At 39.5% G+C, this 16,234-nt stretch overlaps 1 protein-coding gene across 1 annotated transcript in view; it reads right to left on the bottom strand.

Moving 5' to 3' along the window:
• Nucleotides 1-2,723, bottom strand: part of LOC129770391 (protein pellino) — a 151,529-nt gene extending 148,806 nt beyond the window's left edge. The window contains exon 1 of the mRNA XM_055773211.1: nucleotides 2,644-2,723. Within this exon, the coding sequence (XP_055629186.1) occupies nucleotides 2,644-2,708 (65 nt within the window). The 5' untranslated portion in view covers nucleotides 2,709-2,723. The remainder of the gene's footprint in view (nucleotides 1-2,643) is intronic.
• Nucleotides 2,724-16,234: the final 13,511 nt, after the last annotated feature.

The following is a 16,234-nucleotide window of genomic DNA, read 5'->3' as shown; positions in this document are numbered from 1 at the left end:
GAGCCAAGGTAGACAAATTCCTCTACCACCTCGAGCCCGTCGCCGTCGATCACAACACTACTACCAAGAAGAACTCTGTTGCGATCAGTCCCTCCTACTAGCATGTATTTAGTCTTAGACGCATTGATCCCAAGCCCAATCAGCTCTGCTTCGTGTTTCAGTCGGGTATACAAGTCGGCTACCGTCGCATGTGTTCTTCCGATTAAGTCCACGTCGTCGGCGAAGCAGATAAACTGACTAGACTTGTTGAAAATCGTGCCCCGCATGTTGAAGCCCGCTCTCCGCATAACACCTTCCAGCGCCACGTTGAAGAGCAGACAGGAGATTCCATCACCTTGTCGAAGTCCCCTGTGAGTCTTAAATGATTCCGACAGCTCACCTGAGATCCGCACACTGCACCGCACACCGTTCATCGTTGCCTGAATCAGTCTTGTCAGCTTTCGGGGAAAGCCGTGTTCGTCCATGATCCTCCATAGCTGTCGTCGGTCGATTGTATCATATGCGGCCTTGAAGTCGACGAAGATGTGGTGTGTAGGGACCTGATACTCGCGGCACTTTTGGAGGATCTGCCGCAGTGTAAAAATCTGGTCCGTCGTCGAGCAACCAGGCATGAATCCGGCCTGATAACTTTCCACAAATCTACTTACTATTGGCGATAGGCGGCGGAAGAGGATCTGAGACAAAATTTTGTAGGCACCATTCAGGATTGTGATGGCACGATAGTTCCCACAATCCAACTTGTCGCCTTTTTTATAGATGGGGCAGATTACCCCGTCCTTCCACTCCTCCGGTAGCTGTTCTGTGTCCCAGATCCTGACTATCAACCGGTGCATACACTCTACAAGTTTTCTCGGCCCTCCCTTGAAGAGCTCCGCTACGAGGCCATCCTTACCAGCTGCTCTGTGGTTCTTGAGCTGATTAATGGCCTCCTTAACTTCACCCATCGTCGGGGGTGGTACGTCGTCGTTGTTCATTGCACCGGTGTAGTCCTCCTCAATGCCGTCTAGGTCTCCTGTCTGCGCGCTGTTCAGGTGTTCATCGTAGTGCTGCCTCCACCTTTCGATCCCCTCGCGTTCGTTCGTATATATGCCAAGTTATACGATTTAAAACGTCGTTTCTCGTTGTTTTATTGAAAATGTAAACAAACATATGATAAATTGTATAACATTGTTTGACTGTGTATCGTATCGCATCGACATCTGGAATCTTAAGCGCTTACAATAGCGCAATTCAACTGCGAAAAAAATCATAACAAAACTACCGTTCCCAAAGAATTGGCAGGCATTCATGTAGGTTATGAATCACAGAATTCTACAAAATCACGTTTAGAATTTGTACATTACTTCATGGGGCCGAGATTTGAAATCCGGACTTTTTTTAATCGTGATTTGAATTCTGGACATATTTTGCCAGCAGCTTTTCTTTGAGAGAAATTAGTTATTGATTTTTGAAAAGCTTATTATTTCATTGTTATTCTATTAGAATCCTCAACCAAATATCAAACATCCTTGCTCTATTCCTTCTAGGGTTTGTAACATCTATATATATAAAAATGGATTTCTGTCTGTCTGTCTGTCTGATTCTTATAGACTCGGAAACTACTGAACCGATCGACATGAAAATTTGTATGTAAGAGTTTTTGGGGCCTGGGAAGGTTTTCATGATAGTTTGAGACCCCTCCTCCCTCTCTTAGGGGGGGCTGCCATACAAATGAAACACAAATTTCCGCATTACTCGATAATTAATCAAGCAGATGAAACCAAATTAGGCATGTGAAGGTTTTAGGGTGCAATAAATGTTTCTATGGTGGTTAGACACTCCACCCCCTCTCTAAGGTGGGGGGATGTGTTAGAGCTGCCATACAAATGAAACACAAATTTCTGCATTACTCAATCAATCAAGCAAACGAAACCAAATTAGGCATGTGAAGGTTTAAGATGCAATTAATGTTTCTATGGTGGTTCGACACTCCTCCCCCCTCTCTTAAGGTGTGCTGCCAGATTTTAGGGGGCACGAAACGTTTCTATGGTGAATAGACACTCCGCCCCCTCTCTAAAGGGAGAAGAGGGATGGGATCTTTTTTTATTCTATCATATTTTCTGTGTCAAACATTTATTTCATGTAACGGAGAAACATGTTATTTGCAAGTGGTTGAAAAATCTTGAACGAGAATTGTGTCTGAAAATAATCTGATATTATAATGATGAGTTTTCCTAAAAATACTAGGAATTTTATAGTAAAAGGTAAATTCAACGGGGTCGATTAAAAGATCAATCAATGAACAGTTCTGCGATTGGGCTCATGAACTTGCTGATAGTAAGAAAACACAAATTTTGGACGGGACGAAGTTTGCCGGGTCAGCTAGTACTCTTATACAACTCCTTCAGCAAGAAATTTCATCTTCATAGTTTGATCCGCCCGGATTTAAAATCATCTTCTGAATGGGATTTTTATTCCGGATATGGGATTACGAAACACTAATATTTGTTTTGACATTTTCTATTGTCAACAGCTAGGAACTATGCCTGACACTACACTAAAGGGATACAATAGTAACTATCAGTCACAATCAATCAACATGCAAAAAATGTTTTGGTTTTGATATAATATTAAATATAATGAAAAAATAAATTAAAATTTTACCTTTCTCTTCTTCGCTTCAACGATTCAAGCGTGGCACTCAGTTGAGCTTCTATGAACAGACCCATTTGAGTGGGGTTCTGTGGCATGCAGATTGCCTCTCGCTCAGCATAATTTCGTGAAACACTACTTGTCATAATTTGTTCCTAATTGACACTCTCAATAAATACTATAAAATACAACCAGTCTTATGAGGAGATCACTTTGAGACCGAAAACACACTTTCATTCTATTGATTCACTTTGAATCATATCTTTACACCGTTTATATTTCATTTTTAAAATCAATGCACTGCGCGCGAACATTCCTATCGCACCTGTAACAATTCGGGAACACATTTTCATCACTCGATTCGTACAAATTTTGACAGATACAAGATTTGTGAAACCATCAAATGGTTAGTTTAACTCTAATTCGGATGAAAGTGAATTGAGGCGCATCTCGATTGGTAGACACAAAATGAATGAATACGCTTGGCCGGCATGCGTATGTCTGTCCTGTTGAAACATGTTCAGATCGTTGTATTTTGAATCATTTCGTCCTAGATACAAAGATAACCGACTGTAGGAAAGAACGGAAGCGCCTAGATGTAGCTAGCATGCAATGAGACATAGGCAAAAAAGTAACGGTAGTCGTTCAGATTCAGTAACGGTTGTAGGAAATCTTCATGCAGTAGGGGAAGGCCGGGAAAAACGGACAGAACGGGTAAGACGGACACATACATAATTGATGAAATACATTTTTATTTTAAATTTGAATGATGTACAAACTTGCTTGCTGGGCAAACGCATTCAGCTATTCGGCGATCACTACTTTTTTTTAATTTATCTGCTTGTCCTATTTGAAAGTGATTTTTTTTGTCTGGACTTTTAATTTTTTTTTGTGGCTTTTACTGAGGAAAAAAACTAAATTCTTTTTATATTTGAATACAAATATGAAATTAGTATTTCCTGTTTGAAGAAATTTGAAGAAATATTTGTATTGAAATATAAAAATAATTTAGTTTTGCTCCTCAGTAAAAGCCACAACAAATTTAAAAGTCCAGAAAAAAATTTCAAGGCATTCATCTTGTGCCTTCAGAGGGAGTCGTTTTGTTAAATAAATTTATTGAAAAAGCATTATTAGAAATTCAAATTAGAACTCAGCTGACAACGATCCCATAAAAGCCAATCGTGCCATACGTCTGTCATTCAGTCGAAGCCGATTCTTGATTTTGGCGCCAGTTTTGAAAAACAACCTTTCGCCTGGAATTGATGTCAACATCTAGTTCAGTGATCCTATGAGTCACTGGTTATGTACACCTCCTCAATAGCTGCCGCTAGTTCTGTCTCTGTCTCTGTCAGTTGACATTATATTTAGAAAAAATTGTTAGGTGGGCTTTGGTGAGGATAAAATCGATGTATACTGAAAAACAAATCTACGGAAAGATTTTGATCGGGAAAGAATCGATTTTCTCGATTTTCTCGAATGCAAAAGATCCATCCAAAAAATCGAAAATCGGAATAGAAAAGATCGATCTTCTAGGAATCGATCCGAGATCGCCCAATCCTAACGGGAGAGCTTTCTGTATGCAGCGTTGCCAATGTTCCAGTTTAAACTGGATTTTTCCAGTTTTTTTTCTCGATCCAGTCATCCAGTTGAACCCTAAAATCTTCAGTTTTTTGGAATATCGTCCAGTTTTATCCAGATTTTTCATATGTGTGCCCAAGTTTTATCCATTTTATGTAAAATAAATTTACAATGATAAATATTATCTGTCTGTATTATCAGGAGTTTATATAAACATCAGATGTTATAGATCCTCTAAAACATTCTGAAGTTCAGAAGGTCATAGAGTAAATGGTTTCCACTGACTTTAATTGATATAAATATATAACCCAAGTAACCTTGCTTCCGTTTACAACAAATGGATATTAGTTTCTCATAATCAATCGAAGGAGTTTTAGTTCTAAATATAATTAATTTAATTAATGCAAACAAACTCCCCTAAATAGCTGATAGCTAACATGCATAAAATGCATGTGAACCATAGTGAATATTTTGCAAGGAAGCATAATATGCATATTTTTTCAAAAGTACTTTCTCGAGCTAGAGGACATATTTAAGGGTCCCTCATATTGATCTTGATACCGAAATTAGGTTTGTACAACCCTAATATGAGATGTAAATTAGCAATGAATAATACAAAAAAAATGAGAAAGATAGCTTCTCAATACCAAAATTTGATAATTTCAATACCAAAGTAATACTTGAGCAACATTGTTTGTGGTTATTTGAGTATTAAAATAACATTATGAGAAGTTGTTTATGGTATTTTTTTGGTATTTTACCACGTATCTCCTGCTGATCCGTGCCTTTTTGAGGTATCGAACTAAACGCTACGCTCTTCTATCAGCGATTTTATGGATTTTATGAAGCGATAAATACGAAACTCTTCAAATTTTGCTCAAATAAAACCATCCTTCAAATATTTTTTCACAGTAATTACAGTTGCAGTTTTATGAACTACATATAAACACTATCTTCTTGAATGGCGTATGCGTTAACTAGCGTCATTTATTAATACTTAGTTGAGATTTCTTGAGCCAAATAACACGCCTTGAATGTATTCCGAGGGGCAAGCTCTTGAATACACGTGACCACAGTGCAAGTCGAAGGAAATTTCTCTGACGAAAAATCCCCCCGCCAGAACGGGATTCGAACCCGAACACCCGTCATGATAATGTGAGACGCTAACCACTCGGCCACGGGTGCACATATAAACACTATACGAAGCATAAAAAAATCTATTTCTCAAGCATTGAAATGAGTAAAAAAAATCAATTTAGATAAATCATAGCCGGTCTTCTTGAATTAAAGGGTTTACAGGATCTAGTTTTCTTCCAGTTTTTTTTAAGAGCAATCTTCCAGTTTTTTTTAAATATTTTTGGCAACCCTGGCTGTATGCCGTAAAATTGCATCGTACAGACGCTCGCTCTTCGCTTTCAGAAGCTGTCTATCGAAACTGTTCTCTCCACTGGCGAGCATCTATTCTTCGTAATCGGAATGTCTGGTGAATACTATGCGCGATATAACGTCTCATTGAAGAATCTTCAAATTATTTTTTGAACGTTTTTACAGCATGTAATCGATCTTTGTCGTGCATAAAAATCACGGCATATTGGACGTTTTTGCATCATTTGTTGTTAATCACAATCCTTAGTGATGCTGTCGTTCGGCTGGATGAATATTCGGTTTGGAGTTGAAGCTGATGCGTTGGCCGAGCTAACTTCGCGATTTAGTAGATACTCTTTTCGTACATCATCACAGTTTGATGCCCAATTTATAGAAAAACAATGTTCTTGGTTTGTGTTTGTCATGTTCCATGTTTTTATACCATACCCATGGCTTTGAGGCGGTTTGAACTTCACCTGCGAATGATGGATCTCTATAGTAGCATGTCCGGAAAAGAACCAGAAACTATTGAGAACCAGAGCAGAGGATCCAAAGTCCCTAAGGTGGTTATTATACAAAGACAGAAATGGATAATTCTCTATGCCAGGAATTCCCTCAGTGACCTTCTCAGGTTGTAAAATATATCGACTAGTCGAGGAAAATTAAAGGAGCTTCTCGGCGACCTTCTCAGGGTGCCAAAAATATCCTCGGTCGCCACGATTGAATTCTTTTTTGAAAAGTAATACATACATTAATCAATAAAAATATATAGTTCGAGGGGTTTAATGAAGTTTTCTCAGAAACTTTCTCAGGTTTTCTCAGTAACCTTCTCTTCTTAGTTCGCGATTTCAGAATCACATTACTTACCATAGTGAATCCTGATTCTCCTCATACATTTCCACTAACAATTTTTTTCTCTATGATAATCGCAAGAGAACCACGCTATAGAGGCTCCTTGAGACGGTTTGATATCGCATGCTGAGCCACGCTCAAAACTCTTGAGTTTGGCATGAATCTTAGTCCAGCAACACAAAATGTTACTGCCTATTCGCTTTCTTAATGTTTAAACTAGGGTTGTAACCGCCACTTCGTTACCAGAATTGGACTCTTTGGAGTGTTGCCATCTTAAGAGATACAGAAGAACCGTGATTTCAATTTTCGAAAGTTTTTCTAGCGCTTCGTCGGTTTTCTTTCTTCTGACATTGAAGCGAATTGAGCCTTATTATTCGGGGCCATGCAATTGCTTTCAAACGGTGTCGCCGTTTTCCGTGTTTTGATTTTATCAGCAATGACACTCCGACACCAAAAATTGTAGGATTCTAAGCTCTTAACATAATATGATGGATGCTAATAGGTCCTATTATAGAAATCGAGGCGATAAGGCGATATAGATACCGAGCAATTCGATAGCATAGAGCGAGTGATAGCTATCGGTGCAGCATTCAGAATTTTTCGAGTTGTTTGGTTTGCTTCTTGCATACCTTCAGAGTATTATTTTATTTTGGTTTGCGTCCCTGATATTTTTCATTAAAATATATGCAATCGCAACACATGAAATTCGAGCTCGGTACGAGATTATCTCGATTTACAAAACACGAGATTTTGCTCGGTGTGATAGTGATAGTGATTCGGCCTGATTCTACGCGGCGTGTGAGGTGAGATGACAATTGTCACATCACCATCACGCAGTTTTCCTCACTCTATTCCTACAGTCGTATCGGATGCCGTGAGAGGTTCATTTTATGTATGTGAGAGGATGAACAGCAAGTGACAAGGCGTTCATTCTGCTGGTTGCCAAATCTGATCAGAGATGCCACATTCGCACATATGTTCACGAATTTGCAGACATTTAACTTTTGTCACAACCTTTTATTCCTGCTGCAGGCTGTTTAAAATAGTGACAAAACATTATTGATTCCATATGATAAACAAAGATGCCCAGTATGTCAGACATTAGCACATATTTACAAATATTTCAGATTTTTATCGCATATATTTGAGAGAATAACATCTGGCATCCTAGAATATCATTTGTTTCGCTCAGAGAGGTGAGACATTTGTTTTGCTGCAGTCAGTACCGTATCTATAGATCTGATTTAACTTGGCCTGTTGTTAGCATAAAAACTTCGTTGTGTATCAGGACATTCTGCCGAATTTGCAGGTATTTGATTTAGATTTAGTAAAGCGGTTGATTGCATCCTGTAAAGTTTAGCATTTTTGTTTGTTTTGGTCGTAGTTGCTGCTGCTCTCTGCGCTCTCAGTGTTAAATTGTTGCTCTGGCCCCGGCTCCGGCATATACCACGGCTTCTGAAATGGATATGCAGTTCGGTGACGATGACTCGCTGCTAGATAGATGAAACACACGATCCATGTGATAGATATATTTTAGAGAAAATAAATAGATTTCATGAAATGGAATTAATTCCGGTGTGCTTATTTGTCCAGTTGAGGGATAACAGATTCACTCGGCCTGATTCTACGCGGCGTGTGAGGTGAGATGACAATTGTCACATCACCATCACGCAACTCTCCTCACTCTATTCCTACAGTCGTTTCGGATGCCGTGAGAGGTTCATTTGATGTATGTGAGAGGATGAACAGCAAGTGACAAGGCGTTCATTCTGCTGGTTGCCAAATCTGATCAGAGATGCCACATTCGCACATGTGTTCACGAATTTGCAGACATTTAACTTTTATCACAACCTTTTATTCCTGCTGCAGGCTATTTAAAATAGTGACAAAACATTATTGATTCCATATTGATAAACGAAGCTGGTCAGTATGTCAGACATTAGCACATATTTACAAATATTTCAGATTTTTATCGCATATATTTGAGAAAAAACATCTGGCATCCCAGAATTTTATTTATTTCGCTCAGAGAGGTCAGATATTTGTTTTACTGCAGTCAGTACCGTATCTATAGATCTGATTTAACCTGGCCTGTTGTTAGTGTATCAGGACATTCTGCCGAATTTGCAGGTATTTGATTTAGATTTGGTGAAACGGTTGGTTGCATCCTGTAAAGTTTAGCATTTTTGTTTGTTTTGGTCGTAGTTGCTGCTGCTCTCTGCGCTCTCAGTGTTAAATTGTTGCTCTGGAAAATAATTTCGGTGTGCTTATTCGTCCAATTGAGGAATAACAGACTCACTACCGCTTTCACAAAAAAAATCAAACTACTTGCAATTTGTCTTTCGTACTGTGAAAATTGAAGATAAATTGAATTTATTGATACATATAATACCATTACTATCGATTCTATACGACCCAAAAAGACACTTATTATTCCTCTTTCTTTCTTTCTTTCTTTGTTTTTAAGAGGCTTTAAACTTTGCAGTTCATTCGCCTCTAACTTATTCCTCTTCCATTTTTCATTTGTTTTTATGCACTGTCGACACCTCGAGACATGTCGACGATTGTCACCTAGAAATCCCAGTTCATGTGACAATCGTCACGTATATTTGAGAGCGGGAATAAAGTGAGAGTTCATTCAAGTGAGATTTATCACGGCATACGCCTGGTGGAATCGCGTGACATAAGTGACAATTGTCATCTCACCTCACACGCCACGCAGAATAAGGCCGACTACTTCTTTCACAAAAAAATCAATTTGTCTTTCGCACTGTAAAAATTGAAGATAAATTGAATATATTGATACATACAATACCATTACTATCGATTCTATACGACACAAAAAGACACTTATTATTCCTCTTCCATTATTCATTTGTTTTTATGCGCTGTCGACACCTCAAGACATGTTGACGATTGTCACCTAGAAATCCTAGTTCATGTGACAATCGTCACGTATATTTCAAAGCGGGAATAAGGTGAGAGTTCATTCAAGTGAGATTTCTCACAGCAAACGCCTGGTGGAATCGCGTGACATAAGTGACAATTGTCATCTCACCTCACACGCCTCGCAAAATCAGGCCGATTGTATCGAATCCTCGATTCGATTTAAATAATAGGGCCCAATAACTCGGTATCTTGAGTCACATAGATGGGTTATGTCAGCAGCGGCCCGGCGTGCGTTTTTGGTTGGCCCATCTGATATTATTCAATTTAATCTATTTTGTATGTGTAACAATAACGAACACCGAAGAAATCATCCTGTATTGTTTTGATGTAATGCTACGTAATACAGGCTGGCAAAAAAACAGGGCACAGGGCGTGAATAGGAATAGCAAACACAACTTTTGTTCTACGGACGATGTGAATAGAGAAAATATTGTAATTCAAGCTTCACCCTTTTTCAATTTATGGAAAATGGGGAGTGCTTCTGTATTTTTTGTACCACATGATTACTGCATCTCTACTGGGACGTTTAAAATTTCAAAAATGAGAGCGTTTCGTGTGGAATGCAAGGAGTTTCACTGAATGCATACAATCACAAAAATCTATAAATATGCTTGGGAGTCCATCGAAGTCAAGATTGAGTTTGCATTGAAAGTATGTATCAATTTGATACATGTCGTCGGATGGTCGTGAAAGCTGAGGAGCCTGGCCAACCTCAGTTTACCGTGTTGAACAGACATGCAGACGTGCCTCAAAATACACGAAGTAAACATAGAGGACGATTTGCGTCGCTTTTCATACCGTTAGGTGGAGCGTGTTTGTGTGTGATTGATTCATACTTTCGAATTGTTGATTTATTAGTTCTCGAATAGATTATGAGGGAACAAATATGTAATCACCTCAGAACAAGAATGAATAACGAATCTCATCTTCAACTAATTCTACAAAATCACGCATACCCATCGGTCCTTTTCAGGGTCATCGAAACGTTCGACTAAAGATTCGTTTTTTAAATTTCGATGCATTCTTAAATAATATCCGAAGTAATCAAAAGTGAACTGATTATAATTTTTTTTTTTGCCGGGAGAAAGTTTTTGTGAATTTGGGGCGTGTTCGGATATATTGGTGTAATGATGATGTTGTTTTGAGTTATAGAGGCTTTCTCAGACTCTCAGACTTTCTCAGTTCGCTCACGTCTATCCTCAAAGAAGGCCAACTTGGAAAAAAATAAACTGAATACCTGGAACATTTGAAAAAGGCCATTTGGAAAGCTTTAAGGCCGCTGCCAACTGGTCGCTAGCAGAATGGCTAACAAATCGTGAATGATTTATTAGTGACTTCTTATGATCGGTCAAATAATTTTCATGAACTCGAGCATTGTTTTTGGGTTAAAAGCCGAATGTGAAGAGCAGCAGCGTTCCTAGTGGTCAATTCTATAAAGTGATAGCAAGCTATACTCAACCTGCGGCGAGGCTTTTCTGGTTGACCCGCGTGCCCATTTTGTTTTGTTACCATTTTGTATATGTAACAATCACGGAAACTTAAGAAGTCATCTAGGAAACATTTTTTGTTTGAAACATTACACATTACACATTTACGCATTAGTTAGTTGTCTGGTTTAGTAGTCTTAGTATATTAAATATCTATAAAACACATTTAATTCGATCATTAGGATTAATACTTTTGACGACAGTGAATAAAAATGAAACTATGGATATGGAAATACGAATATGAAATTATTACCTATTTATTAACATAGGACTACGTCTTTCAGTAATGATACCTAATTTGAAAACATGTCATGTTTTTTATGAAATAGTTTTAACGTTAATAACTAACTCTGAATGTGCTCCCTTGGCCGAGTGGTTAGCGTCCTAACTAACATGCCGGGTGTCCGAGTTCGATTCCCGTTCTGGTCGGGGGAATTTTTCGTCAAAGAAGTTTCCTCCGACTTGCACTGTGATCACGCGTATTCTAGAGCTTGCCACTCAGAATGCATTCAAGGCGTGTTATTTGGCATAGAAATCTCAACTAAGTACTAATAAAAATGACGCAAGTAATACTACGTTGAGACGGCGAAGTTCCTCTAGGAACGTTAGTGCCATTGAAGAAGAAGAAGAACTAACTCTGAATGGATTTCTATGGATTGCATTTCAATCGAATCGGAAATTCTCTTTTATTTTTCGGTACGTTATACATTACAGTTCCCTAACCCACGAATGATTTAAATGAAGGAAAATTGGAAGGAAAATTCAAGTCATTTCGCTCCAACTGTCACACAGCAGTCTTTTTGACGTAGAACTACGTCTTTAATTAAGGGTGTCAAATCAGAAAACAGGTCACGTTTTTATGAAATAAAGTTAACGTTAATAACTATTTTTGCCGCGAACGGATTTTGGCGATTTACATACTAAACGAATCGGAAATTCCGTAAGATTTGTTTAATATGCCATACATTAGAATCCCCTTGTTAGTAAATGGTTAAAATTCATGAAAACTTTAAGTGTTTCGATTTTCCCATACATTTGTAGACATGCATGGCTTAACCTTTGAGACAAGCGTATATTACTGGTAGGATCAACCAGAATTCGCACTATCAGTTTGTATGGGATGCACGGCACACCGGCCGTGCAAACGCATTCACGATAGGGGTAGTGTAATACTTCGCACAACATCACCACAACGTCCATCCTCGGTAAATTTGTTCCTCGTTCGCATACCCGACAGAGCCATACACTAGCCAAAAGATTCCCATACACAATTACTAGCACGCGCGTTGGAAGCGCGTGAGAGGGGGTATTGTACACATGTCCACACTCGCTCATAACGAGGTAGCGGTACCACTTTGATGTAAACACGACCCACAGAGACCCGAGCGAACGAGCAAGCGTATGCTTTTTTTCCCCTACCGCGTACCTACACACAGCCTAGCGCCTAGGAGGAGGCATAACAGGGAGAAAAAAAACTCGGAGCAAGAGAGCGGTCACTACCCGTGTGGTGCTACTACCTGCACTGGTGCGATGCGTCTTACATGGGAGGTATTTCAATGTTCGACACACCGTACTGCACAGGGTTCGCATGGCACACGAGAGAGCGACAATCGCCTTATGCCCCTTCGACGCTCACATCGCACGACCCGACACCACACACTGGAGTACGCACATCTTACCACCACCAGGGGGGTGGTTCGACATGCGAAGCTTACCGGAATCGTATGACGCTCACCGTCGGGGTTACCCCCTTCCGATGGATGGCCATCCGACTCACTGGATTCGATAGAAGTTCGACCCTACCGACAGTAACTTGACCCCACCCGTACGGCATCGTACTACCGAACATCCATACAAGCTTCGCAAGTTATGCCTCAAACTTTTCACTCACCAACTTTCCCCACAATAGTGTAAAACATGGTCATACCAACGTTGCCTCGGCATGGGTATATACCGCACTGGGGGCATCGTTATAGGGGTGCCTTGGATAGACTTGTACCACTAGCCGAGACACCATGCTGGGTCGGGAAATGTTCACGCACCGCAATCGGTACCAGTGCCGGGTGTCGGTCATATTCCGATGGGGGGTAACCCTACTATTGAACTCGTACTTGTACTTGGGCCGTGCCTAAGGTGTTGGTTGTTTCAATAGTTGGTTACTTGTTTCAATAGTTGACATTTTTTCAATAGTTGAACTTTTTTCCAACAGTTTCTTTACCCGTAGGTAAAGATGATGATGTGTGACCAATGTGTGAATGTGTTGTTTTTTTTTCAATAGTCATGTACGCGCCGTTGTCGATGTAATACTGCGGGTGAGAAATAAAACAAACTGTTGTGCTGTGCTGTGCTTGATGTTGGCTTGGTGTTATTGTGTTATCGAATTGGACTTAATACCAGTGCCGGACCGATGCACATACTGCGTACTGCGAGTGCTGGCTTGCGCAGCGAGAAATTCAACAAACCGTTGCGCTGTTGTGTTGTGTGCGCTGTGTGGGGGACTTTTCCAACACTTGACACTTTGCATTCCGGGACGTGGACGCGTTCTGGGTCTTAGTGTTATTATCGACGGGGCAGTGTTATACACATTGCGTACTGCGGGTGCTGGTGTGCGGGTGTTGTGCACTTGACAGTTGTCATTCCAGGACATGGAATAGTTTCACACACACGTACGATTGCATACTACCAGGCGCAAAGCGCTTTAATGAAAAAAGAGAGAAGCCGCCAGCGCGGGCAGCACTAAGCTACCACGGTGGGACTTCTCTCTTACGGGACACGACGCACCCGCCCATCACATAGCGCATCGCAAGGGCAAGAGTGCACAAGCTACTGTGTCGCACCGATGCTGATGGGGCATTGTTACACGTACTGCGTGTTGGCTTGCGCAGTGAGAAATTAAACAAACTGTTGTGTGCTGTATGCTGGGGGGACTTGGACGCTTTCTGGGACTTGGTGTTTTTTTTTTTTTTTTTTTTTTTTTTTTTTTTTTTTTATTTCCCTCCGCTCACCCCCATCTCGAAGAAACTCTGTTATGAGCTTCCTGGAGTTGGGCACCATTTATTAAATTGAAAAAAAAGACAAAACACACAAAGAAAGGGACGCCAAAGGGTGAACGGGAAGACATAAAAGGGACGATGTTTGGATCCCAGTGAAAAATAAATTTCTTTTAAGGGATCCAAGTATAATTACAACACAACATAATATCAATAATTAGGAAAACATTAACAATGAATAGAACTGGCACTCGTACTTAGAGAAAGAATTTGTGAACATGGAGAGTTATTACAGGAATTGTTATGCTTGTTCGTTGTTCAAATTATGAAAGCGTTTATTGTCGATTTTAGATGTTCCTTTAATTTCTTTTTGAAGAGGTCAGAGCGTGTGATAAGTCGGACTTCAGACGGTAATACATTGAAACGAGACGGTCCATAGAATAGAATGCGATGCTGGCCTATACTAGTCGTTGCTCGACTTCGTACTAAATTCTGGGCTTGTCGTGTGCTGTGTCGGTGGTTTGCTGTAGGGATTTCTAGGTTGTGGTGGGATTTATTGTCATTAATAACACTATGTACAAGTTTACAAGTCTGAAGTTCTCGTAGTCCGATAAGAGGCAGTATACAATTAGGGTTGTCAGAGTATAATTCCAAAGTTGGATGTAGAGTCGGTAGCCTATATATTATTTTCAAGCATCTATTCTGCAATGATTGAAGCTTCTTAAGTCTTGTTTTGCATGCATGACCCCACACTATTATACCATACTGCAGTTGAGAGTGAATGCATGCAAAATAAAAATTGATTAGAGCTCTCTGTGGTACAAAAGTGAATACTCTTTTCAAAATCCCGCAAAGGGAGGAGATTTTTTTTTCAAGATAATTTATATGATACATCCACGATAGGTTTACGTCTAACAGAACCCCAAGATATTTGAAGTGTGTCACTCTCCCAATTGAAACATCCATAATTGCGGGGTCAGGGTAAATGGGGATTTTTTTCCTTGGAGAGTGGAAAACCATGTATTTGGTTTTTGATAAATTGAGTGACAATAAATTTGCTTGGAAATATTTACACAAAACAGTCATGTCTTTTTTAATGTTTAAAACTACATTTTTGACATCTGAGCACGGGTAAAACAATGCTGTGTCATCAGCAAAAAGCCTAGCAGTTCCTATAAGTGGCAGGTTCCCGATATCGTTGATGTACAATAGAAATAACAGAGGTCCGATATTACTGCCTTGGGGTACACCAACGTTTATTGAACACAGGTTGCTTTTGGCATTATTCAAAGATACGTATTGCTGTCTATCGGAGAGATAGCTTCGTACAAGGTCGTTGGCTTTTCCTCGGATACCATAAGTATTTAGTTTTTTTAATAATATTTTATGATCAATTGTATCAAAAGCCTTCTTGAGATCTAAAAACAGTGCTCCGACAATCATTTTACGATCGATTCCTTCAATTATTTCATCCACAAGTTCAGTGACGGCAGTTGTAGTGCTACACCCACGCCTGAATCCATATTGAAGCTTGTAAAAAACATTGTTTTTATTCAGGAATTCGAGAAATCTCTTCACAAGCAATTTTTCAATTATTTTATTTACTACAGATAGTGTTGAAATGGGTCTGTAATTGCTCGGATTCGTAGAATCACCAGACTTAAAAATTGGCACAACTCTAGCTACTTTCAGGCACCTTGGATAAATTCCCGTAGACAGCATTTTATTGAATATATCTGAACAAATAATTGAGAATGCGGCTGAATTCCCTTTTATGACACTTACTGGAATGTTATCAGGACCGCAACTCTTCTTGCTATTCAACTCACTTATAGTCAGCAGCACCTCAGCTTGGGTTGAGGGAAACAAAAATATCGTATTTCGGACGGGTTGGGAATTCATAAGAGAAATATTGTCATTATTTTTAGGGATTGCGCTGGACAACTGAGTTCCAATGTTCGAAAAATAGTTGTTAAAAATGTTGCATATTTCGTTGTCGCTTTCAAATTCCCTACCATTATGAATTAGTCTAGTTTGGGGTTTTTCTTTGGAACGTCCTAGAATAGAATTTAATTTTTTCCACATATTGGATTGGTTCGTACTGTTCAACATTTGTTCGAAATATACTTTTTTACTCTTCCATTTTTCAACCTGTGTCTTCTTCGATACGTGATTTAGCAATTCTCGTAGATGGGAGTCGCTAGGCCGTCTTTTTAATTTCTTTAAATATCGATTTTTGATTTTTGTCAATTTCCATAGATCGTAGGTCATCCAAGGGCAATAATTACCCTTAGTATTGACCTCTACCGAGATGGTTCTGGAACATTCCAATAGCATCGAGTTGTATGTCGACGAGATATTAGCAAGACACTCGTCGACATT

The sequence above is a fragment of the Toxorhynchites rutilus genome, chromosome 1 (assembly GCF_029784135.1).
Source record: "Toxorhynchites rutilus septentrionalis strain SRP chromosome 1, ASM2978413v1, whole genome shotgun sequence".
Lineage (NCBI taxonomy): Eukaryota > Metazoa > Arthropoda > Insecta > Diptera > Culicidae > Toxorhynchites > Toxorhynchites rutilus.
This window is presented reverse-complemented; position numbering and strand designations above follow the sequence as displayed.